At 37.0% G+C, this 27,826-nt stretch overlaps 1 protein-coding gene across 3 annotated transcripts in view; it reads right to left on the bottom strand.

The window, feature by feature from the left end:
- The window catches only part of SPTBN1 (spectrin beta, non-erythrocytic 1), a 170,842-nt gene that overhangs the window by 43,571 nt on the left and 99,445 nt on the right, over positions 1–27,826 (bottom strand). For all 3 annotated transcript variants that reach the window (XM_034427371.3, XM_087888433.1, XM_034427372.3), the window contains 11 exons: positions 23,134–23,285; positions 14,649–14,822; positions 13,795–13,886; positions 12,608–12,688; positions 9,509–9,624; positions 8,121–8,233; positions 7,525–7,712; positions 6,330–6,447; positions 3,245–3,403; positions 1,765–2,067; positions 826–979 (listed from right to left, as the gene is read on the bottom strand). In XM_034427371.3, the coding sequence (XP_034283262.1) occupies positions 826–979; positions 1,765–2,067; positions 3,245–3,403; positions 6,330–6,447; positions 7,525–7,712; positions 8,121–8,233; positions 9,509–9,624; positions 12,608–12,688; positions 13,795–13,886; positions 14,649–14,822; positions 23,134–23,285 (1,650 nt within the window). The remainder of the gene's footprint in view (positions 1–825; positions 980–1,764; positions 2,068–3,244; positions 3,404–6,329; positions 6,448–7,524; positions 7,713–8,120; positions 8,234–9,508; positions 9,625–12,607; positions 12,689–13,794; positions 13,887–14,648; positions 14,823–23,133; positions 23,286–27,826) is intronic.

Genomic DNA, 27,826 nt, shown 5'->3' with positions numbered 1-27,826 from the left:
ACACCAACAGACATAGAGAATGCTAGTTCCTTAAAATATGGTCATAGATTTTTCAATCTAAATGATTTCAATTTAATACATGCAAACTTCAGAGACATCTCCTAGCACAAGTTAAAGCAACTCTCTGGTGGAACTTCAGACATCACTCTTCATTCCTCCACTACCACTTTCCAAGATACAAACAGACAGCCCAAGTTCTATGCATCCAAAATCTTTGCAATACAGGGAGCAAAATAATCTGTTCTTCTAAAAGGTCCTTTAAAATTTCCTTCTGTGGATGAAATAACATCAGCAAACTGTAGGAAATTCTGAAGAAACCCCAGGTAGAGTACATAATTATCCTCAACAGATTTTTCTTATATAAACCCATCACATCCTGTGACCAGATTTGGCTGGCTTTTTGTTTTTAACATCTGGAATAATGGCTACATTAAGCCAGAAAGAAGGAATGGAAAGGAAAATTCGTGAAAAATGCTGGAACTGGGGCTGGGTCACCGTAATTATTAAATCTGTACACTTCTTATCTACATGTGTTGTTTCTACAAATGAACATCTTATTTAAATATTGTGCTCGAAGCACAGGTATATGATGGAATAGGCATGTCCAGAGAATCTGGGTGTGTACATGTTCCCTTCCACTTGACAGTTTACTTTTATGTACTCACTGGTCTAATTTATGTGGCTCACAAAAGGTGACTTTGAGTGGTTACAATAAACTAATAATTAGTATCTTCTATCTCTTTGAACACCTAACATACATGGGGTTACAACTGGCATCTACCAACAGGTCAAGCACACATCTAAGAGTGAACTCAAGTATCTTACCTTCCCCATCTGTAGCAAATTTCTGGGCAGATGCATTGACCCCTCTCACTCGCTCAGCCTGTATGGCAATGTCAGCTTCCACAAGAGCATGTTTCTGCAACAGGTCTTCTACCCCCAAGAGATGTTTGCCATAATCTTGAGACACTAGCAACACCTGTTTGTATATAATCAATTGGGGAAAGGATAAATTCCTAATGGTTCATTTTTTAAAAAATTGAATGATATTTTTCTGACTACTGTTTCATAAATATCCCTTCTTTGATCTTTTGCACTTGCCCAGCATGTTCTATAAAATACAAATACTTTTGCAAATACAGAACTCAGCACTTGTTGCTCACCTGTCTGATTTTATACACTAATTCATACTTCACAATCGACTAAGTGTCTATTTTGTACTATTCTGTAAAAGGAAAGTGGGAATAAGTTCTTAACACAATGGACAGCACATCACTTTAAAAAAAAAAAACCTGAGCAGGCACTGGCAACAGCTTGGTTCTCAAAAGATCCACAGCAACAAAATTATTACAATTTGATATACAGCTAGTCCTTGACTCACAACTATTTGCTTAATGACCATTCATGGTGATGAAAGTGCTAAAAATGACTTATGACCAGGTTGTAAAATAGGGAACAAGTCACTTGACAATTTCACTGCTTAGCAATAATAGTTTCGATCCCAACTGAGTTCAAAAATCAAGGATTAGCTTTAGGCCCAAAGATTTAATCCAAATCTACTCTATTTTTTCAGGATATATTCTAGCCTCCTCGTTAACTCAGAGTTGAAACAAGTCATAATGGGAACAGTTATAACCATAAAATCTGCATATCCTTTGGGTATACTTTTATCTCATTGGAAAATGTGAGCAGCTGCCTAATAAATGTATAATGAAAGCTTGCTTATTTTTCTGAATACAGTTGGCATACAGTTCTGCCATTTACCTTCATCTCATCCATCCAATCCATAATATAGAGCATTTCTTGGAAGATCTTTTGCAGACCAAGGTTCATCTCTAGTCGTTGCCTGCGTGCCCTTAGTAACTCCAGGAGATATTCCCATAGGCGAATCACATTATCCTTCCTCGCAGTAATGCGTTTAATATCATGATAGTTCTCTGCTTCAAGTTCTCTGGCAACAGCAACCACTGCCTGGACTCTTTCTTCATAGGCTGCAATATCGGTCTCAATAGCTTCATGTTTCTTTGTTGCAGCCTCTACAGCTGGAAGATCAAATCCAAAGTTGTCCTACAAGAGGAAGCATTAAGTAGATTAGTACAATGGTATTGAGATTGTTTACCATAAAGCCTCTTATTAATTATTAATTTATTTATTTTATCAAATTTATATGCCGCCCTTCTCCCGTAGGACTCGGGGTGGCTCACAGAATAAAAACAACATAACAATAAAATAATGCTAAAACAAGCCAGTTTAAAATTCCCAAACAATTAAAACCTTGCAGCAGATCAGGGAATTTGCTGAAAAAGCCATGTCTTCAGGTCGGCGCGGAAAGTGCGGAGGTCGGGGGCCATCCAGAGCCCAGTAGGTAACCCATTCCGGAGGGTTGGTGCGACCACAGAGAATGCCCTCATCCTGGGGGCCGCCAGCCGACATTGTCTGGCCGACGGCACTCAGAGGAGGGCAGTCCTATGTGAGCGCACTTATTACACTTCTGCAGTTGTCATAGGTCTACCACTGGCTTAGGATAAGTGGCCCTGGGAGGTAAAACCTGACCAGCAACTTGTTTAAAAGATTTGGTTGACCTGTGATGTTTCCCCCATCTTGCTCCTCCAATTCTCCAATTGTGGCTTATTCAATGAAGCCTTGGTGAGCAAACATGGCTTAGCCATAGTATGAACCCAGTCAGTGCTATGCCTGTATTCTTGATAGGCCAATTGACTAATCAATAAAGTTATACCACTATGTTATACCATATTTTGCATTTGAAAAATGCAAACACACATATCCTGATCATGTGGAACAGCGGACTTGCACTCATTTTGACTAGTAAACTTTAGTCCAGTTTCTTACTTAGTCATAATTTCCTGCCCTTTACTGCAAGGCTATTAACATTTCTGACATGATGATGCCACCGTAGGGTTGTCTCTCTAAATGGTCTACAATGAAGAGTTAGAATTCAGTAAGGATTGCCATTTCTGATAGAATCTTGCATCAACATAATTTTAGAAATTAAAAAAAAAAGTTTGCAATAAACCTGAACATGACTTAATTTTCTGCAGACAAACTGCATTCTCTGATTAATAGATACTAGTGCAAGGAAGTCATTCATAAGTAATTCAGTGTAGGTTTGTTCACAATCCTGAAGGAAATGCAGAGAAACGTGTCCGTCTCCCTAATGCAAGTGGGAATTATCCTCGGGTTAGAGATTACAGCTTTATTTGCCTAAATGCTTTAAAAGTGTCACCTGAGAAACCAGCCGTTGATTTTCACTTAGCCAAGTCTCCCGCATAGCTGCCTTACGGTCGAATCTGCGAGCAAGTTGTTCCAGTTTCTCCTGTCGGATGAGCTCATTACGCAATGCCAGTTCTCTTTCATGTTCAGCTTTTTCCAGTCTTTCCCAGGCCTGAGTAAGTAATTAAAAAATGTGCAGTTTACACAAAGAAAAAAATTGGGAAATGTAAATGTTTATTTCAACACTGCATCAATATTACATAATAATTTAATAAGACAGTTTTGGATTGCTTGGATTATTTAGGAAACCTAAGAGGCAAAGCCCTTAATGAGTGACATTCAGGGCTGATCAAAGCATTAGAACTATCAGTATTTACGCTCCTATAAAATAGAATAAAATTGTATTGTTTTACCTGGGAGTTTTCCTCTCTGTGGTTCATTTGAAGGGTTCTAGATTCTGCATAGCAATAGTCAGATGCTGAATGACAAAACCTTATGGCTGACTCAGAAAAGATAGGTTTCACTTTATAAAAGGAAACCTTTCAAGGACTCATGGCTACAGTGAAAAATCTGAAAAACTGCTAAGGGGGAAAAAATTGGAGAGGACTTCCTTTAGTCAGGATGCTATTCTTATCTTAGCAACATATGTACTTTCCCAAGAAATGAAGAAATGCATCCTGAAAACTTTGCAAACACAATTAAAGCAGCAAAAGCCATCATAGCAATATTGCAATAAAGCAAACTGATCCAGCAGGGAAAAACAGCACATGACATCCCAAGTTCCCTGTGCAATTAATGCTCAGCACCCTTTAATCCAAAACGTTGGGTCAGATGTCTGTTTGAAAGAAAGGTCATATAATATTGCCTGTTTTAACCGAATGCAAACAAGGGAGCCAGTCCGTTTATCGGATCTTCCTTATAAAAAAAATAAACAATTCTCAATTCCTAATCAGCCATCTTGTATTCAATCTTCAGATGTCCTGCTGTTTGGAACCTAAGGATATTTAAGAACTTACAAGCAATTTCACACATGAGGAATTTACTGCTGCAATTACGCATGAAAGCAACAGCTGCCCTGAGAATTCCAACCAGGATGAAAAGGAAATTATAAAGTGTTATCCTTCTAAAAGTACATTATCTCTTCTAGATCTTGTCAAACTAGTTGCTGTTCATCTGGTTGAACCAGTAAAGCGATTAATTGTCTTCTTTTCTAGCATCTTTGTTGCAGGGCAATAAGTTTCAGTAGTTTCATTATACACTTCTCTCCCTTTAAACATCCTCTCTCTTGTTCCTACTTGAATGGGGAGTTTGCCTGGGCAAGGGAAGTCATGTAGCAGCATATTCTTTCTATTCATCCCAACACTCTTTTTCTATAACAGCCTTCCTGAAAACTATTCTCCATAGCAGGCCTATTTTTATTTTTAGATTATAAATGGCTTCATTTTGGTAAAGCTAAATGTGTGTAGACTCAAGGAAACCAAACAATAATTTTAAAATAATGCATATTCAATGTCCTGCTCTTTATAGACTAGAGTACACTACAATATCCAGAAACAAGCCCAGGACAAGTCACAGAAACACTCCTATAGTGCACAAAAAATGACTTGCATTTTGTGGTTAAGTTCTTGCATTCTGCATAAAAATCTAAATCAGAAATTTACTTCCTAGTGGCCTGTGTACCACATACTGTACATCTTCTAGGGCAGCATTTTGCAATCTCAGCTGCTTTAAGATGTGTGGACTTCAACTCCTAGAATAGCAATAGCACTTAGACTTGTATACTGCTTTACAGTGCTTTACAGCCCTCTCTAAGAGGTTTAGAGTCAGCATATTGCCCTCAACAATCTGGGTCCTCATTTTACCCACCTCAGAAGCATGGAAGGCTGAGTCAACCTTGAGCTTGGTGAGATTTGAACTGCCAAATTGCAGGCAGCTGGCAGTCAGCAGAAGTAGCCTGAAGTACTGCACTCTAGCCACTGCGGTACAGTGGCTCAATTCCCCAGATAGCATGAGGAATTCTGGGAGTTGAAGTCCACACATCTTAAAGCTGCTCAGGTTGAGACACACTGTTCTAGGGACTACCTTTTCTTTCTTCCACATTTAGTAAGAACACTGGGAAACTCAGTAGGGAGGAATGTGTGAAGAAGCAGAAATGAATCAGGACAGCTAATCCTGATAGTGGTTGCTAGAAAAGTCACTTTGAAAAGAAGAGGCCAGGGTTGTGCTATCTCCTTATATTGATCCCCCAAAAATGTGGAATGAGAACCGAGAATTTCATGATACCACTCCTCTATTTATGGTTTTGCTCGCCTACCATTATGTCTGGCTCCATTTTGTCTCAGAAAAAAAAATCCTTTCAGCATGCACTTACGCTTGGCTTTGCATTATTAAAAAAAAAAAAAAAAAAAAAGAAGAGACTGCCTTTGCAATTGAATATATATATATATATATATATATATATATATATATATATATATATATATATATATATATATATATATATATATATATATATATATATATATATAATTTATATTTTGCTGATAAAGAAATAAAGGGAGACTAGTATAGATCTATTTCAAGCAAGGTACACTGCGGATGTGGTGAACTAATTCCTATCGTAATTTAAAAAAAAAATTATTTTAGATTTTTAAAAATTGATTTATTTATTCATATCCCACCTTTATTATTTTTCTAAATAATTCAGGGCAGCAAACATACTAATATTCCTCCTATTTTCCCAAAACAGCCACCACCATGGAAGATGAGTTGGGCTGAGAGTGTGACTGACCCTCAGTCACGCACAGCTGGCTTTCATTCAAAGGCAAGACTAGAACTCACAATCTCACTGTTTGCAGCCTGGTCCTTAGACCAAACTGGCTTAATTAATTAATTAATAGACAAGAATTAAGTAGACTGTGCTATCTAAGGGTTTTTGATAGTTTCAGTCCAAACTATTTGGAAGTCACAGTGTTGTTGCATTATATACTAGAAATCCTATCCAAGACTATTGTTAGGCTTCAAAATCCTGATCATCCCAGAGTTCAGTTAGTAGCATTGGGTGAACAAATCAATTAGAAATTTATATAGGTATTTACCTTGTTGATATCTGAGATGAGTTTTCCTTCTCTGGGCATGTACACTTTTTGATTGTTAGCCCTCATTTTACTCTGGATGGTGAAAAGCAGTACTTCCAGATTTCCCTTTTCTGTGAATCTGAAAAGAAAGCAGTGTGGGTAAAATCCAGAGGCAAATATTAACTCTGCAAAGGAACAATAGGGTATTTGCATCTATATATGTGGATGCTTTAGATGAACACAGTCATTGTAGCCATATTAATCTATGCAGGCAAAATAAATAAACAAGGAATCTGGTAACAAGACACATGATGCATACTAATAGCTAGTTTAAACGACACTTCACACATTTAGCTACCTACTCTTGAAAGAAGCAAACCAAATTCTTTTTATATTTACTTGCAACACAGCAATTTTAAATATTTTTTCTCTTGGTTTGTACAGAATCAGATACTTTAAGGAATTCAAAAGTGCATAATAGATTATTGATGGCTACAGAGTTTATAAACTATTATTTTTCAAAGAAAATGTTCAGCATCAAGAGAAATATATTGCCAAGATGATTTATTGCTACTGTATGAATTATTTTGGATTAGACACAATAATACATTTTTATATTCCTTTCTACAATTGGCAGTTGCTTTTGGTTGTACATCTGCTTGCAGCCTGTGTTGCTTATATATTACAATAAAGGCAAACACCCTTATTTCTAAGATAAAATCATGCATGCTCATGGCTCAGACCACTTACAGCCCTGGGGTCTTATCTGCAGTCATACTAAGTGGATAGAGAAGGACTTTTACACTTAGCTAACCAGAAAATGAGCAAAATACTTAGTTTAATGTAATTCTTCCAAAAAGAAAACAAAAAAAGACAGTGGTACAGGGTTAAGGTATTGGATTAGAAACAGAGAGACTTAGTTCACCCTTTGCTATGGAAACTCACTGGGTGAATTTGGCCCAAGTCACTCTCTCTCAGCCCAATCCCACTCAAGGGGGTTGCTGCTGTGGGAAAAATAGGAGGGAGCACCAAGTATATCACCTTGAGTTCCTGGATGAACAGTATAAATTTAGTATTTCACCAGGAAAACATCACTAGATTCTAATCATCTAAGATTAACACATGCAAATTGCCAGATGATTCCTGTTGTTTATTACACTGGAATTAATTCTTCTCTCCCAACCCAAAAGATAATGATATGGTGAATAAATCGTACTTGGGCGGTTTTTCCACCGTGCGGTAGGTATTGAATGCTTGTAGCTGTTGCTGCACACCAATCAGTGAGTTAGCAAACTTGCGATTGTTCAGAATGATAATGGTTTGTTCAATCCACTCAAGGAGATCAGAGGCAAGAGACTCATATTTCTCAATCATCTTCTCGGTTTCAATTGCATTGTCAAGCACCTGAAACAAGCAGTTGAAGGCAAAGAGATAAGGATCAGACTTCTTCAGATAAAAATTGTGGCAATGTGAAGATGGTGTTCATGTCTACAAGTTTGTATGTTCATGCAATGTATTTCAATGGCAACCCAAAACAAGTGGGAAAATGAAATTAAAAAATTGGGACTGCTGAGATAATGGATAAAAAAAATGCACATGCCCAAATAAAATGTTAGCATTCCTAAGAATATTTAAAAGGGAATTACTAAATTGTGAATTAATTCACCCTTAATAGTTCATGCCAAATCCATATTGAGATAAAAAAGTGTTATTGCAGTGGCATTAAAATTTGCATATGATAAAACTGAGTAAGTCTGCAAGAAAAAGAGATAAGCATGCTACATTCCATATTTAAACCTTTAAGCTGGGTACCTTTCCAATTCGCTTTCCTTCAACAGCTAAGGCTTTCATCTTAGAAAAATAGTGGTAATATGTCACCACATAGGTGATAATAGACTTTTCATCTGGATGGTCAACACTTATATCTGAAAAGCAAACAAGAACTGTTTTAATGCAGAGCTGGATAATCATAGAATCGTGTTGAAGATTCACTGAAGCAAGGATCAAGAATTCAATCAGACAAGGCACTGGGAGTAAGTCAATACAGAGTTTCATACAACCCATTTTCATATTGCAATGTCACAAAGTTTAGAATTGATCATATACTGATAGTCCAGCCTTTGCTCCCATGGTTTTCTCACTCATATTTTATATTGACAAGCATATAAGGTTGGCGAAACAGAAAAAGTGAGAAGATTCATGATTTGGAATACGAATACTACACTTCCCAATCCAGATTCTAAAACCTAAGCACCATTAAGTGTGCTTTCGTGCCCTTCTCCAAAGTATTAATTGCAGAAGATAAATGTAGAGAAACACAAATTACAGTGTTATCATATTTTTTACAGGTATGGGCTGAGGGTCTGAGTTAAACTTAAACCACTGACTTTGGCAGGTGCAACATGTTTGGTATAATGTTCTGTTTTAGCTTTCATTAGAGTGCTGGAATGGAGAATTTAAAATTAAATCCAGACTGATTCCCTGGTTTGCTATTTACTTGGACTCTATGATTTGCCTGAAAAAGCAGTTGATCATCTTACACACAGATAACAGAATAAAAGGCAGAGACTTCCATTAGGATGTAGGTAATCCCCAATCACAACCTTTCAGTTAACAGTCAAAATTATAACACCATGGAAAAAGTGAATCATGATCTGTACTCATATTATCACACCATTTCTGATCTCACATAATCTCAATTCAGGTGCTTGGCAACCAGTTTGCATTTAGGACTGGTTCAAATGTCCTATGGTCACAGGATCACTACTTGCTGCTTTCCAGCAAAAATATGACACTAGGGAAGTTAGATTTGCTTAACAATCACATGATTAGCTTAATGACTATGGTGATTCACTTAACAACTACCATAAAAATTGTTATATAATAAGATTCCATTCAATATCATGATCACAATGATTTACAGTGAAAATCCTGGTCCCAGTTGTGGTTATAAGGATTACTCATAAGGCAATCTGTGTAACTGAGTGAATATAACAGAAAAATGAATTTGCTATCTGCCTCTAAAAATTATATTATCTTCCAATGAGCCCTCCCTCTGAGTTTTGTCACCTTTTGTTTAACACATTGGTTTAGAGATTAAAGAATTTGGAAAGGAGGTTTTGGCTGGCTACAAATGAGGCAGTAGATATAGGAAAACTAACAGAAGAAGAGAAATTGGTGTTACTGTCAAGAGTTCTTACCTTCAGGATCCAGGAGTTTAGTAAGGCCAAGGTGTTGCTCTGCCAGGTTAAAAGCATTCTGCAGATTGTAGTGTGCATTTGATTTCTTCAGCTTATCAAAATCAATTAAATCAGGCCTAAGAATGTAAAATATATTTACCTAAATTTGTCCTGTATTATGCAGGAATATTAGCAAAGGAATCAGACAGATAAAGAATGAAAGTCAGTAAGAAATGAGACATGGAATACACTTTTAAACAGAGGCAGACTCATCTATATCAACTCTGTGGCAGAGAAAAGTACCCCAATACGTACTAATCAAGGAGAATAATTCCACAAATGGAGAGGGTGGGGGATATGATACTGTGACATGAGAGAAAAATGACTCGTGAAAGATAAAATGCATGCATGTACGGGCTGGAGCATGCAACTGAAGCAAACGAGCAAGAATGAAGTCTAAAATCAATCATTTGCCTCTGAACTGTCTTGGGAGCCAACAGCAAAAGGGTTTTATATGTGCAATTTCCCAGCCCAGTTACTGATTGCAGTCTTTTAGCGTTATTTCAATCATATTGTTTTTGTTTTTATTTTTAAATAATTACCTTATTATACAGACCAAAACTGAACACAGCAAATAAGATATGACGATGTACGGACTGCTATTACATGAGAATCAAAAGCACCAAAAGGGCACCCCTCCAAATGCAGTAGATCCTTGAGATGGGCTCTGACTCTTTTATGCTTGCATGAACATGTGATCATAAGAGTATCAATCAACTGCTATTACTATTAATATTTTCTGAATGTGTTTCTTTTTGTTGTGATGCTACTTGATAAAAATCAGTATTCAAAGAATTTTTAAAATTATTTCTTATATATGGAACCGGGTAGGAGTTCTTTATTGTTCCAACCACTATTTGCCTAAAAGAGACAAATTTCTCTCCAAATAGAATAGTAACTTTTTTCTCAGCAGAAGAAACTGCTATTAGGGACAATAAATGATGTCCTAGACCTAGGCTGATGCATACATCATTGTAATCTTGCTCAAGCTGTTGCAAGGTTGAAGATCTGGGATCTGGGTGTACGAAGGATAGCTCTGCCTGTTTTTGGGGTAGCAGACTGCTAATTACTGGTGCATCACCTGTTTTCCAGGACAGAATTGCAGCTATTACAGAATTGCTGGTATGTGGAAAAAGGATTCACACTCCCACAACCCATGTTGTTTTTACTGATAAATTCTGGTAAGAGAGACAGATTGAAAAAAGTCTATAGCCATCTCCTGGTAAAGCACATGTCTATGGGAATTTTTGCTTCTTCCCTTTTGAGAGAGAGAGAGATCAACCTCACAATTAGATAAATAACATCTAATTTCATTCTTTTAAAAAGAGAAAAATATATTTTTAAAAATTAGCTTTATGTCATCATAAGGTAAACTTTCAATGATAAAGATTTGAAAATATAATGGTCCAAATCTCAAACAGCATCTTAAAAGGCAATCTCCTATGGAAAAAAGTAAAGGAAAATATAAGCCACTGGAGCAGGGGTCCTCAAACTATGGCCCGCCAAAGCCATTAATCCGGCCTGCGTGGGACTATGAGGCTGCCCCGCCCATATCACCTCACCTACCCGCCAGCCCCCACCCGCCTTCTGGAGGCCGAGGCCAAAAACGGTACGCATGGAGGCCTTGGGAGGCCAAAAACGGACCTGTTTTTGGGCAACAGAGTTGTACTGGAGACCGAGAAGGCCAAAAACAGGATGCGCTGAGGCCTCAGGAGCCAAAAACAGGATGCGCGGAGGCCTTGGGAGGCCAAAAATGGGCCCCTTTTGGCCTCCAGAGAGTGTGAGGGAGAATGGGGGGGACAGGGAGAGGGAGGGAGGGAGAGAGAGAGAGAGAGGGAGGGAGAGAAAGAGAGAGAGCGCGAGAACACAAACACACACAAACAGGAGTCCCTCACACACATACCCTAGGCAGCCACATCCCTTCACTAGCCGGCTTTCCATCCCCAGGAGCATAACAAATTAAAGTTTAATTTGTGTGTATTGTTTAATGGACTGCTAAATTGGCCATGCCCACCCAGTCACATGACCATCTAGCCATGCCACCCAGTTGGTCCAGCCCAACAGACTGAGGGACTGTGAATTGGCCCCCTGTTTAAAAAGTTTGAGAACCCCTGCTCTGGAGTAAATGTTGGTCCGCTAGTAATTTAGAGGCAACTTTGCTCTAATTAGGTTTCAAGTTGCAGAAAACAAACAATTCTTGGGCATTTACAGAGAAAATAAATACCAGGACAGAATATTCAACTTTAAGCATACTGGACAAAGAGAAAATAAAAATTAATTTTATGAATTATTTTTAGCTAAGGGGTTTTTATCTAAGCTTTCAATGATGGCAATTTTCCTGAAAAAGATTTTCCTCTATCTCAATTAGTCCTGAAGTTCTTTTTCAACTCCTTGAGGAGTCAACAACTAATTCTTATCCTGTTTTCAATTTCTGCCTTTCTTTTTTAAAATAGAAATCGTTTTTCTCTTCAGCAGAAAGGGAGGGGTGTGTGTGTGTGTGCATGTGTGTGTGTGAATTTCTCTGTATATGTGATCTCTAGCCCTGACTCATTCAGACTTCAGTATGCTTAAAGGCATATCAATACTCAGGAACTGCTGGCTATCAAAGAATGTAAGGTGGACACTTGCTTGCCCATACAATACATACTGATTTCATATGTTTTACAGAGTAGCTTGATCAAAAACGCACAGTGCATCTTCAAACATGACCAAGGGAAAAGGACAGAAGTGCCAAATTGCAGTAGATACAGTAGGATACAGATCTGCAATCCAATCCTAAGCACCTGAAAGTAAGCCTGACTAAATGTAGGATTTATTTCCATGTTTTCATGCACAAGATGTGGCTGTTAGCATTTGTTCCAGGGTAAGAAAAATTACAGAATTAAGTTAAAGGTTTCACAGAAGAAGTGGTCTGGAGTGAAGTCTGAAGAGGCAGACAAGAGATGGAGAAATGCAGATGTCTCAGAAAGGAGATCTAGAACTTTCAGTTTACATAAAATAGAATTCTGTATTCATTGGTTCAGTGCTTAAAACTCTCGCAAAATTTCATCAAATGCCCACCTGTGTTTATGGATTAGTGCGTTGAAAGCCATGCCGTCCCTCCAGCTGGTGGTGAAGTTGTGAATGTTGACGTTGGGATAGCTGACACAAAAAAGGACCAAAGGAAAAACAAAAGAAAACTCAATCAATTTAGTTTTAATGCTTGGAGACATGAAAAATGATAATAACCAGCTGCTTAAGGTACCAAATGTTCTGCTCAAGCACCCCCAAAGTATCTGCAGTTATTTTCAAGCCAAGTCCTAATAATTTGTCCTCCCGATAATGTCCAAGCCATCCTGATTAAAATATATCAATTAAAAGATAGGGAGGATTCTGTTGCTGAATTTATTATGAACTTATTGACCACAAAGAAAATTGGATTATCATGAACCAGGAAATCCTCTGAAGCCCTGATAGTTGTATATGAAAAGAGGATGAGTAAAGGTTTATTGAAGCTTGCAGGAGCATGAGGAGCCATGTGAGAAAGGAGGCCCCACAGATAGGGATGCAAGCAAATGCCAGGACCAACACCATAAGTCTTTAGTGAGCTGCCAACTTGTGCAGCCTAGCCAAGATGACTGATTCATGCCAAACTAGAAGCAAGAAGCTGGAACAAGTTTCTAGAAGAAAACCAAGAGAAGTGAGTGCAGTAACTTTTCCTAAAGCTGCCCATGTAGTGATCATATGGAAACAAAGGTCATCCCCTGTCCCATGGTTACCATACTGCAAGCATTGGTATAATTGGTCCCAACTGCCTTTAATATTGGCCATATTAAAGGCAATTGGAACTACAGAAGACAGGCCTCATTCCAATCAGTGTACCAAGCCCCTCATAAGAAACCTGTGCTTCCAAAATGTGACAGGCTGAGGGATATATATAATGTGCAGCTATCTAAATTGTGTACCTCATAATTGTTGTTTGAGCAAAAGCAGTACCATTAACCACAGTACCTACAAAATATCGTGGGTTAGTTCATATTGCTGGCAAAACATCACAAGACATGACATTGGATCATAATGTATTATTATAAAAATATTAGCGCATCTTTTACTTTTAAGTGGAGTGCTCTCCTTAATCAGGTCACTCTTTTCCAGAAAAGATATATGCACATACCTGCAAACACACATTCACTCACTCACATACACACTCCTCCATTACTACAGAATGCTGTATGGAAAATCTAGATGATCATTCAGTTCAAACTCACCCAGCTGTCTTCATCTGGCACCACAGGAGTAGGGCATCTTTAGCAGATTTCTTTTCTTTGTTATCTTCTGTTTCAACACTGATGTCCTGAATCTGGAAAGTCACAGGACAGTGATGACAGTGATGAAAAAGTAATTTTGCAATAACCAATCTCCACAGGTCTTTAAAGAAAAGTAAAGCTGAATTATGACCACAAGCACAGTTGCAGTTTCATTTAATGATCATATCACTTAATAACAAGTTGCCTGTCCCAACTATGGTAGATGAGGACTACCTGTAGGGGGCAACAAGATATATCTTCTTGCAAGCAAGAGCTATGAAATATTAAACGCCATGTCTTTATGTTGTTTGGAGTGACATGACAAACTGAGATTTGTCAAAAACTGAAACAAAAGTTTCTGAATTCTTCCTCACAGTTGCTGAAGGGAAGGAGTGTAACACAAGAAGGTAGATAACATTAGCTCATTTTCATCGCAACTGAAGCAATATTTCATCCAAAGACTTTTGAGACTTTTGACTGAGAATGATTCAGTTACCATGGAAATACCATTGATTTTCATGTGGTCTCATTTGATTTAAGATGCTGAATTTTGTTTGGGTGGTACCAATGCATTTCCAACAGGTTTAATCCCATAACTCTGAAGTAAAATGGCAAGAATAAGCATGCCTGAACTTAATCCAAAAGGAGGGGAGAAAAATGTTCAAAACAGAAAGATAAATAACTAAATATAAACACTGTACATTGAAAAAAGTGATACATCAGAGGTTTCTCTGCATGTGAAGAAGTAGTTGGAAAACAACACAGCTAGAAACATAAGCCAAATGCCATTACAATATAGATGATTCTGCATTTACCTGGAATCTCAATATAATTGTCCAAATAAGTCCAAGGGTTAGCCTGTGATTTCCATCCACAATATCATGAGATCCCATGTTTTCAAGATGCACTCGCTGTTCTTTCAGAAACTGGAGAGCTTTGTCAACGTTTTCCAAGCAATGGATTCGCATTCTTCCCTTTGTTGGTTTGGGCTACATGGGGCATTTTTAAAAATGAGGAAAAGAAACAATAATGAAAAGGTAGTAAAGGCTTCATTATTTTAAGGAGATGTTATTATCAACTCTATCTCCCAGTGATTGTCAGACTTGGCAATTTTAAGATGTATGAACTTCAATTAACAGAATTCCTCAACCAGCACGCTATGATGTAGCAGGCTTCCCTATTCACTATTACAGATAGAACCATTTCAGGGGTAGGTTCTACTTACCTTTACTACCGGTTCGCAACGGGATCGCACACACGTGCTTCGCTCCCGCATGCGCCTTGCTTCTGTGCATGTACAGAAGCTTCTGCACATGCGCAGATCGCTTCTCATGATGTCAGGGTCAGTGGGCGGAGCCTCCCGGCGGTTTTACTACCAGTTCTATAGAACCGGTCTGAATCGGGGGCAACCCACCACTGAACTATTTAGTTGCTAGTCACCAAAACAAGGGCTTTCTCAGTATTGGCATCCCTGCTGGGAACACCCTTCCTGAAGAGGCTAACCTGGAATATAATTTTCAGCAGCAGGTGAAGCATTGTTCATTCTACCAGTTAATGTATGCAGTTCAAAAATTGTTCTGAAACAATTACAAAGAATCGGTAAAAATTTCAGTGTTATTATTGCTAATTTTATTCAACTATTTAGCTGGCTGTGCCGGATAGAGAATAAAATAGTTCATTCAAGGGGTCATGTTTTATTATATTAAATTTTGTTAAATGACTAAATCATAATGTCGAATAGATAAAACTTCAGCTCCCAAAAAGATAAATAATGCCAAATCAAACTTTTTGTTCTGTGGGCTCACCAAACACTGAATGGGTGCATATGATGCTGGTTACGTTTAAGGGAAACATCCTGTTTTTATGTTTCTGTACTCACATTCCTTGCAGTGGTGAGAAAGTGCTAAACAAGCAAATAGAGCTTTGCATGCATGCGGTAATGAGAACTGGTAAGAGTCCAAGGAACACTGTCTGCCAAAATGTAAACTCTTTTTAAAAAGGCCAATCAGAGCTGCTGCCATGACTGATTGAGGAGACCTCAGGATTAAGAAACTTTACAACTTTTTTTGGAGTCTTTATAAAAATAAGACAGATGTTAGGAAGAAGAAATTAGTTCCAGCTCACTTCCATAAAGGAACACAAAGGAGCAAGCAATGCTCCAGGAAGATATTGAAGAGAAAATGTAAATTGTACACAACCACCTTAAGAACATATGTCAAGTTGTTGCATTAAGAGGCTCTTATGTAGCTCATAAAAAGAAAAGGGGGATGATTCACTTACATGCAGTAAAAACTACAATTCACAATACTGCAGTTAATTAAAATGACTATCAAGAGTTTATCTAGAACAGGGGTGTCAAACTCACAGCCCGCAGGCCAGATGCATCATGCGCTGGCCACACTCACACCCAGTTTAGCAAAGGGGGGAAGTCATGATAAGTCATGTGACATATGCCGTGACGACATGAGTTTGACACTCCTGATCTAGAACAACTCTTCAAATGAGGCAGGATTATTTCTAGCCACTCCTTTCCTTTATACAGACAGACAGGCCAACAGTTCTCAATTCTTCTGCTAGATGAGAGCATGGAAAGGTGATTGAAAACCAAAAGCTTCTCAACTGTTTGAGAGACAGCAGACTATTTGGATCAATTTCAAACTGACTTAAATCTGATGGAGCCAAGATTAGCTTGGTTGGCCTGGTAAATCAATCCTCTGTCTGTAGTGTTGGTTTTTGATGGCTCAGTTGCTTTCAACAACTTCAAACATGGCATCTTCTGCATCCACAGTGTCCTTTTGAGAGATATGGGAATAAAATGGTACCTCGGTACTCGTTAATTGGTTCCGGGAAGGCACAACAAGTAATAAAAATGGGATAAAGCGATAAAAAGATGAAACAGAAACCCAACAAGACAAGAGATGCTCATTGTGAGGGAGTATAATTCCAGAAAGGCAATACATTTTCCTATTCTGAATGAGGTAACACTCTCCTAGAAGGATCATATATATTTCTAAATCCAAATGTTTCCCTTGTTTCTCAAATCATATAAACAGCCAAGAATACTTATGCCAATTGTTCCTGTTTCTGGAAAATAATGCCTTTAAGACTATAGTATACATACACTGACAACCTACATGCTTAACCACAATAACGTGCTCTATTTGGATCTATCTCTGTGTCTACTCCAGAATTTTCAACTGGTACAAACTCAGCAGCCAGTTTAGTTTTATAAAGAATAAAAAGATATTGTATTACAACTCTATTTACAGTACTGTGCTGGCTACACATTTCCAGGCAAAATAGGAAGTGCTGGTCATTACCACTGAAGCCCAGGCTATTGGAGAGAATAGCTTAGTAACAAAACTCTTAACTGAAGAGCTTTGCACAGTTACAGGTTCATTTAAATTGCCATCACAGCTTTATGGAACATACTTTGGACAGAGATGACATCTTTATTAGCTTTTAAAAAAACCCTTAAAAACACAACCTTTTGCTCAGGCTTTTACACTGGATAAATTTTCTAAGTTTCAAGTTTAATTATACTGTATGTGCAACTTGTTTTGTTTAACTTATATTACAACTGTTCTTGTAACCGTACAAGAACTGTAACTGTACAAATGTTTTTATTTTACATTTGTTTTTAGTGTAAATTATTGGGAAACTAATTGTGATTTATCAATTTATAGATCCCTATCTGCTCAGTCCTACTTACTCTGAGGGCTGAAAAGGGGCTGGGGAGGGCTGCTGAATGCCTACCATTCTTTTTAAGAGAACATCTTTGTCCATGTGAAGTGAGAACATTACCAAGTAAGATTAGCCAGCATTTAGTATAAAATAATTGTATCCAAAATGCAGAGCTACTGAGCAAAAACCTTAAGATAGACAATTAAAATAAGCTATTGACAAAGACACATCCAATAATTCTTCAAGGCACAGGGAATTAGTGTAGGTGAACGAACAAAGCAAGGAGACAGAGAAAGGTTTTGGTGCTCAGTGTTGTCTACTACTCACTTAGTAAACTAGAATAGAATAGAATAGAATAGAATAGAATAGAATAGAATAGAATAGAATAGAATAGAATAGAATAGAATAGAATTTTTTATTGGCCAAGTGTGATTGGACACACAAGGAATTTGACTTGGTGCATTCGCTCTCAGTGTACATAAAAGAAAAGATAAAAGAATTAGTGGATTAAAAAAAAGGTCTAATACTTGTGGGGCTATTTATGTAAGAACACATGAAATTACTTTGTATCTATAATATCTGATCCAAGATTTTTGTCTTTAGCAATAAAATGAAAGATTTTTGGTAGCAGTTTGATTATGGGTATATTATGCATTCATGTAGAACGGAGTGACGCTATTAGTCTGGTGGAAAGATAGGATGACCCTGGACTTGGAAAAGTAACATTCAATTCCTAGTCCAGAAAAATAGTCAGGCAAGTAATAATAAATACTTTCAATCCCTGAAGTCAGATTATGAAACCAGTAACCTGGGATAAGGAAGCTGGGTGGCAAGGAATGAAAACTCCTTCTTGATCCACTGTTTTTATGTTTGTTTAAGATTTTCAGTTAGAAACTGGGCACACATAAGCAAGGCAACTAAATGCTTTTTAATCTCCACCCCACACACATACTCTTCACGCTGTAAAGGGCAAAATTCATCAAAGAGATTCTGTTTGTGTGAGCTGACCTTTGGGCTCACACAAATTATAAAGCAATTATTGTTAAAGGTTCAGTCATTTTTATGCAACAGCTCATTGTGTGTTGGTGTATGTGGTTGGAAAGGAAAATGCTGTAGTCATTTTACATTCACAGAGTATTTTTACATTTTATATTCATTTCTTTTTCAGATTTGTCTTTTGATCCAATGACTTTATGAGCTAGATTTCTAATTTAAAATGTGCTTATTTCCGCAATTCATCCTTCCCTCTCCAGGCCTCCCCAGCTGCACTGAGGTAATGATATTGGCCTGGCTGTCTGGAAATTCTTGAAAGTATAATCCTAACTGATCTGAATGACACTAGTTTGGGGAAGGCTGGCCCAATGTCTTTATTAGTTATTTTATTAAGTGAAAATAATATATCTCATTTTTCTCTGCTCTCTTAAAATACTCTGGATTGCAAAATAAAGGTATGCAAAATAACGGAGTTGGGAAGGGATCTTGGAGGTCTTCTAGTCCAACCCCCTGGTCAAGCAGGAAATCCTATACCATCCATTTCAGACAAATGGTGGTCTAATCTCTTCTTAAAACCTCCAGTACTGGAGAACCCACAACTTCTGAAGGCAAGTTGTTCTATGCCATGAAATGCCTTACAGGAATAATAATATTTATCCAAACATTTAAAAAGTAACAGATCTAAGACAAATGAAATTAAATGGAACACGTAGATGAACACTTTACTTGGGAATCTATTTGCCCTTAAATATAATTAATTAAAATAGAGAACATAAGGGATGTTAGGGTATAATGGTTAAGTTGAAATGAAATTTTAGACATATGTAATTTATTTATTGGATATGCTACCACATCTGACCAAACTCCTGGAAATGAACAATAGTAATCATCCTGATTATAAAATGATCACATAATAAAAAATAAAAATCTGCATAACAAAAAAGTAATAATTATCACTGCACTGTTCAACAATGACATAAAAATGATGGTACAACTTGCTGAGCACCAGACAACTAGACTTTGAACCAACTTCAATTTTTGGGTGGGCTTCAAAATCAGCTCCATGTAGAAGCATTGCATAATCTAACTGTGTGATGAGTAGAGTATGAGTCTGTCTATTAAGGTCTCCTATGCTCCAGGTAGGTCCACAAGTGGTGTACCAGTTGCAGGCAGTCAAAGGACCTTCTGGATATGGTCCCCACCTATAACCTGAGAACTAGTCTTGAGACTAGGAGAGCACCAAGTCACGGACCTACTTCCTCAGGGATTGTGCTTTGCCTTCAAGGACGTACACTGGAACCAATAGGGGGCTATGATGGATAAAAAACGCCATCTTGTTAGGGTTCAATTTTAGTCTGCTTTGTTCCATCCAAATCCCAGTGACTTTTAGAATTTACCCTCAAAATGGATGAGTTATATTTGCATTCATTTATTCCAGTATTCTGAAGCCTTGAGACATATTTCCAAAAAAGCAAGGAAGGAGATGCAATATTGAAAATAATTCTTAGTGATAGTTTATCTAAATTCTAGATTGCAAAATGGAGAAGCCCTTAGTTACAAACATGCTTATATGTGCTATTGCCTGGTATACGCAATACAAAATAAATATTAGCATAAGGAAAAAAATAAGCAGAAAAGTTTCACAAACTGAGTTTTGAAACAGAGAAATGTTAGCAAACTGCCTTATTTTGATGTTTATTTGTAGTTGAAGGTATGTCATATTTTAAAAGAATGGATTACTTAGGAAATTGTGCTGAAAAAGACTTCCTGTATAAATTGTTACGTTGATTCTAAAGAGATTTGCTCTTTTCATCCGTAAATGAAAATATGCTCACATTTTATCAGAGGGTTGTTATTTTAATGTACATCTGTGCTATTTGGTATTGATGTTTGGTTAGTTAATTGTAGACTTTTAAAATGTTTATCATGAATGTTTTAGGATGAAGTGCTTTATAAACTACTTAGAGTCGGTTGACAGTAATATAAACAACACACGATTAAATCAATAATAAGCTAGACTGCATGCAGTATGTATTTATTTGAGTCATACCCCACCAAAATGGTTATCAATAAATAAAAAAACCAATGCAAAAACAGGAAATTTGGATGATAATCAGTGTTAAAAATTATTAACAGCTGGTAAATGCATTCCATAGCCTGGGAACAATGCAGAAGTCTTCATATGAGCCCAGGAAACAGGTATCTAAGAACAGAGGTATTTTCCTATTTTATTTTATTGCAATTTGGCTATTTTTTTAAAGTTCAATATCCTAAATCTTCTGATGAAAGGTAGCTTATAAATATTTACATAAGTATGTAAGTTATTCAGCACAGTAAAAGCCATATAAGTAAGCAAATAGCTGAAAACATTACTAAGTACAATCAAAATCATCACCATAAAATAAAATTGTTGCAAGTTGAGAAAACAATGTGCCTTATCAACAAATTAAAGATTCTTGGTTCACATCACACAAAAAAAATGTTGTTTTATTACATTCAATTCTTGGAGACTATCTAGACAAGTCCCTGCAATTTTTTAAAAGTGGTTTGTCATTCTTAGGGCTGAGAGAAAGTGAGTGGCCCAAGGTGGCTTTATGCCTAAAGCAGGACTAGAATTTAGTCTCCCAGTTTCTAGCATGATGCCTTAAGCATTACATCAAACTGGTTTTCAAGAAAGGACTTAATCTGGAATAAAAGAATGTTTAATTGGTTTTTTGCCTTGAATATGGGGTAGCTCCAAGGCAAAAACAGATTTCTCATTATGTAGCTACCATTTTATTCCATGTTGCAAAATGGCTGTTACTGAGTTTTTGTGGCTGTGAGTTCGGCCACCTCTGTTGTGAGCCCTGATTGATTAAGGCATATGGCTGCGTTCAAGTGATGGTTAATGCCTCTTTGCATGACAGGGTGGTACACTCTTCTAAGAGGCCATCCTTGGATCTAACCAAGTTAGAAAATTTTTGTTCAATCTCTTCTTCTGGAGGAAGGTTAAGGTGGAGGTTGGCATTCAGAGGACCCTGGATGAAGTGGATTATTTAGATCCTTTTTAGCATTTAACATTTAAGACTTATATACTGCTTTACAGTGCTTTACAGCCCTCTCTCTAAGCAGTTTACAGAGTCAGCATAGTGCCTCCAACAATTTGGGTCCTCGTTTGACCGACCTCGGAAGGATGGAAGGCTGAGTCAACCTTGAGCCTGGTGAGATTTAAACTGCCAAATTGCAGGCTGCCAGCAGAAGTAGCCTGCAGTACTGCATTCTATTGCACTCTAACCACTGCGCCACTGTGGCTCAGTGGTTAGACTCAGTGGCTTTTAATCTAGGTTCAGGTCATAGTACTGAGATGTCCATGATGATGACTTTTGGACAGTTTGGTATGTGATGCTACAACTATCCTGGGTCTCTCAATGGCTTTCAGTACTATCATCCACTGTATCTCACTGGACTAGTTTAGGGGGTTGGGACTGAGAGGCACAGTTTTGGAGAGGTTTTCCTCCTTTTTCCATTGCTGTTTCCAATCAATATATGGGGAGGGGGGGGAGAAATCAGTGCAGGGAAAAGAGAAAGAGGTAAAAGAAATTTACAGAAGGAATATATAATGTTCCTCTTTTTCTTCACAATAACCACCTGTGAAGCAGGTTGGGCTGGAAAATAATGTCTGGCTCCAGGGGCTAAGGGTGGGTTGGTTCTTGGCTCTCCCCTCTTCTAGTCCAACAACTTAACACTACCCTACAGTGGCTCTTCCACAATAGATTGAAAATATAGAGAGCTGCACATGCATTATGACAAGTTTAGGAGTTGATTTTTGCCTAAAACAAATCTATTATTTTATTTCTTGATGTAGATATTTTTCTCAGATGCTGATGACAAAGGATAGGAAAGAATGCACTTTCTCTTGGCAAATATATAAAATAGTTTGGCAGTTTTGAAGATTTTCAACATACCTGTTGTTATGCCACTTTTTATTATACTTCTGGAATAAATAGCAAGAAGCTCCCTCTAAACATATTTTATTAGGATTTTAAAAACGGGAAATGCATTTACTACACCATGAAGAAGGTAGGTTATGAGAAATTACTCAAGATTCAAAGAACTTTCTTCAATTTTGCATAATTCCATAACCTCTTATTTCTAGTATGGGGCCCATGTTATGAAACATTCTATTGAGATGAAACTAGTCTCCCTAAGAAAAGTTTGAAAGGGGCTCAAGGATATTTATTCATCCAGCTATTTTAGCATTCAAATGTTTTAATGTTTAAAGTTTCAGGTTTTTATTCTTATTTCAATTGCAGTTTTATGCTTATGACTGATGGGATTTACACAGGTCGTCCAGAACTGTTAACTCTTTTTTCTAAAGAAATCTATAAATAAATAGAGGCTCCCTTAAAAACATCATAGGCCACTAAACATGGCTTAGAAAATATGAAAATAGTGTCAAATATTTCAACCAGTTATAAGTAGTGTAATAAAAACTTTTAAAAGGAGTGATCTACAGATGTAAATTAGCCCATAAAATATATTTAGTAAAATATTTCAATTTTGTACTTTGATTTATAAAAGGAAATTGCAAAACGCTTAAGAGAACCAAGAGTTGGCATTGTAATATCTAGAACCGAAACTTACAAGTCTCTCGCCTGAAAGAACTTCCAATAGTTTGATAAGCATTCGTCCATCACGAAGATCCGTGTACAAGTCTGTAATTCTACAGGATACACGTGCCAAGTGAGAGTTAACCCACTTAGTGAATGTCTTTTTCTGTACTGCCTCTCGCTCATCTAGTGAAGAAGAAAATATATGGTAAGGCTTAGTCATAAGAAACTATATTTGAAACACAAACAGCATCTGGACAAGACATGTCTCATCATATTTCATACTGAGTTATGCTACTCATTCAGGTAGCTCAGTACCTTCAATTCCAACTGGAAGCAATTATCCAAGAGTGCTTCCAGGTTCTGATTCCTAAATTGTGATTTAGTTAAAGATATAATGGTTTGACCTTTGTTGATCTATATTCATGTGTTGCCACTTATCCGTTAACCTATAATTCTTAAACAAATTTCCAGGCTCCAGAGGCAAAGATTTATCACAGATCCTGATAAAAGCACCAAGACGAGTACAGTACGTGGTTCATCTCTCTCCTACAACCCAAAATTAACCTCATGTATTGTTAAAACCTTCTCCAATTTGCTGCCCTCAAGATGTGCTGGGTAAGGATTGGGAAGGGGGTAAACTTTGATCTAGTTACTTTCTCTCAGTCCAAATGATTTAAACCCAACAGTCATAGCATCCCTGTGGCCGCATTACTGTGATCTGGGTGCTTGGTAGCCCCTGTGCATTTATGACAGTCACATGATCACATGTGACTTTCCAGCTAGCTCTTGACAAGCAAAGTCAATGGGGAAGTAGCAGGGAGGTTTGCCAGTCATGGCCATGTGATGTCTTGCTTAACAACTGTGGCAAAAAGGTCATAAAATTGAATACAATCAAGTGATGCCATATTTAATAACTGCACTACTTAGTAATAAATTTTCTGTTCCCGATTGTGGTTATAAGCAAAGCAGTACCTATAAAGATCCTATTGTCAACCCTATAATTTATACCAGACTAAGAAACAAATGCCATATGTGTACTGCACATAATTATTTTAATTAGTACTGCTATAGTAAGAGAATCTTGCAGATTTGAATGTATCTCTCTCTTCCATCACTATCTTTATGTGAATTAGTGAGGGACCTGTCTGGGGCATTTTCTTAAGGTTGTTTCTTTGAATGGGCTTAGAATAGAATAGAATAGAATAGAATAGAATAGAATAGAATAGAATAGAATAGAATAGAATAGAATAGAATAGAATAGAATAGAATAGAATAGAATAGAATAGAATAGGATTTTTATTGGCCAAGTATGATTAGACACACAAGGAATTTGTCTTGGTGCATATGCTCTCAGTGTACATAAAATAAAAGATACGTTGTCTAATCCAAGATGGTGCCACTGAAGGCTGCCTCGGTGAAATGCTCTCTAATGATTTCTTTATTTTTAATTATTCTCTGCAAATGGGCTTAGTGGGCTCTGATTGTTGCTTTAGTCATTGATTTTCCCACTGTCCATCAAGGCAGTGGGTCTATGCCCTCTACACCATTTTTCAATCTCAGCAACTTCAAGATATGTGGACTTCATATCTCAGAATTCCCTAGCCAGCCAGCATACTAATCCTTACCCTTCAACTCCTAGTACCCCACAAATATAATTCAGGATGAGCCAAGAATCACTTCCAGACTTCTTCCCAGGCCTTCTAGTCCATGCTCAAAAATGAAACTGGTTGAGTAGAATTTGCTGAGCAGGAACTCATAAGGCAGGAGAAAATGCTATAGCAGCCAGAAGTCTCAGCTTCATAACAATCAGTCCCTTGACCTGACTCCACTCCCAATTCCCAGTCCTTTCCAACTGCATCACAGGTTTCTGTTTTAATAGCTTTTCACTTGAGAAGTGACGCAGCTTGTCTGCCAGAGAGCTCATTGACATTGGTTACCTGCAAATTATTACTGAATAGTTTCTGTGCTGTTTATTTTAACCTATTTTATAATTTGCTACTTCTTTTATATATTTACATGATTTTACATTTCCCTTCATGCTACTTTGAATTATAAGCTGTATGAATAAACAGGGCTGGAGAACATCAAATACCAGTACTGATGGTGTCTTCCATCTTCTATGGACTGTTTGTAACTCTTATGTTGACCAAAACACAGTTCAGGTTTTTATCTTAACAGATATTCTATTTGAATTCAGACAGATTCTGAACAAAACAGATTCAGACAAAAGCAAGTAGGCTTGCTTTTCAAAAGAAAGCTGGCAAGCAATTTTACCCCATAGTTAGTCCAGTTAAACAACAACAACAAAAAATGCCAGTAAATCGGTATAAGATAACTACCGTACCAATAACACTTGAAAGAATTTTGCCTTTTGCAGATTTAGCTCAAAAAAGCTAAAAGGGGTAAAAGAAAACTAAGCAATGGGTGTGAATTGTTTCCAAAACCCAGACCTTGAAATTAATCAAATTTAACAGAAAGCCAAAAACAAGCAGAATCCACTTAATTTTCAGGAATATTTTCATGACTGCTTGCTCAGCCAACGTAACAATTATAATTGAGCTCCAACACCAGACAGGTCCATCATCTGATCATTTAATGTCTTTTATTTTACACACACAATGACATACATTGTACATGGTGATAAAAGTATTTTGAAGTAGCTTCTAGGAAGGATTTGAAATTATGTTCTCTGTGAGCCCTTTTTCAGGTATATTTAATACCCTTTCAGAGCTTTTTATTACACTGTCATTATATCTGGAGGGAACTGTTTTGAAGGCACAGTTACCTTGTGGCAAGAGGCAGAGTGATTAAATTTCTAATCTCTTTGTTCTTTCCAGTTTAAATATTTAATTGCTCTCATCTAATGCAGATTGCTGCAACATCTTGGGCAGGTAACAGTCTAGGTCAAAGAAATGTAACCTGTGGCACTCCAAGTATTACAAAATTACAATACCTGCACTCCCAAGGAGCATTCTGATGGGAAAATGATACTCAGAATTTTACTTCAGCAATATTTGGAGGGCCACAGGGTAGTGTGTCCCTCTAATCAACATAATGCCTCCAGGTAAATCAGGGTACCAATTCCTGACACAACTATAAGCCACAGGGAAAGGATAACTACTAACTTCTTTTTCTTCACATTCTCCATAACCTTTATAGGTGGAAGCCGATTCTATATGTTACCTTCCGTATATAGATATTCTCTCTTATTTCCCAATGTTTTAAAATCTTGGGGATCAGACCAGGATAAATGTTCCTCTGCAAACAGTCATTGTTCACACCATAAGGTGATGTTGCTGAAGCTGATATAATTCACAGGCTGAAGAAGGAAGTACTTCATTACCAACTGGAAACCACATTGCTAGCACTACCTTATTGAGAAATACACATGAACTGATTCATGAAAATTGAGCTGCTCTTCACTAAATACAGTATAATTCCGTAACACTGGAAAATAGGAACAAATCCTTTTTCTACATTTACATAAAATAGACTTATATTTCACTACTGGAAAATATTAATAGATATCTTCCTATACATAGTGACTTAATAATTATAACTCTGTTTGGTGGCTAGTAACAAATCAACATCAACAAATCAATAGATATACTTTATAAATAGATTATGCTAAGTATTATGATGTTATATTGTGAGCTGCCCCAAATCGTTTGGAGTCAGGAAGGACCTAAATTGAATAAATAAATACATCAAAAACATTATTTTTTAACTGCTCAGTAGTTATTCTACCATATTGCAGAAATCTAAAAAATACTGCATAGGAAAGTCTACATTATTTAATATATTTATAGCCCACCTGGATACCTCTAAGTTAAAGAACATCTAAACCTGTTTAACTTCAGCAAAATGGTTACATCAGACACTGGCATACAGTACAAGTAATCATGATGTCACTATACAAATGATGCAAATTACATAACTTGCATCATTTGGATAAAGATATCCTGGCATATTATTATTTCCCTTTGCTTTCCTTGCATATCTTTATAATGTTAGAGCATGTTCTGCCATCAACAGAACTTCCAATATCCATAGATTCATAATCTGGCGCCCTTTATCAATTGGGATTATAACATCCAATATTATATTATGTATTTTCCCATTTCTTTTGCAAAATATTAACTGTATGGTTTTTTTCAATATGACCATCTTCATACAGTATGGTTTATTTCTCTGTCACCTGATCTTAATTTCTGGAGAATATTCCATGAACTTTCCCAAGAACTGTTCCATGCATGTGCAGCGTGTCCCAATTTAGTCCAATAAAATGGAGACTCCCGTGGCTCCCGTATATATCATATCCTAAGGTGTAGAACTAGCATGGCAGAAACATTTGCCCATTTTGAAAGCAGGCACTCTGAGAATTGTTAATTGCAAAAATTATTTTTAAAATAGCTGTTTTGGCTTGCTGTCTAAGAAAACACCTGTTGATCATTTCAGTTAGGCATTTTATAACCAACCCTCAGCTTCTTTATACATGGCTTTCTTGCCATTTTTAACTTGAAAATGAAACTTTTCCCCTTCTAGCTACTAAGATTTAAAGCTATACCAAGACTAACTAAATGTGGCAGTCTTCTTAGATTGTTGCTTTAATTAATTAATTAATTAATTAATTAATTAATTAATTAAAGCAACAATCTAAGAAGACTGCCACATTTAATCAATCAATCAATTAATTAATTGAGAATGCTGTTCTTTCAAAGCCA

Source organism: Pantherophis guttatus, chromosome 1, assembly GCF_059756535.1.
Source record: "Pantherophis guttatus breed Tessera chromosome 1, ASM5975653v1, whole genome shotgun sequence".
Classification (NCBI taxonomy): Eukaryota; Metazoa; Chordata; class Lepidosauria; order Squamata; family Colubridae; genus Pantherophis; species Pantherophis guttatus.
Note: the sequence above shows the minus strand (reverse complement) of the source record. Positions and strands in the feature narration are given on the sequence as shown.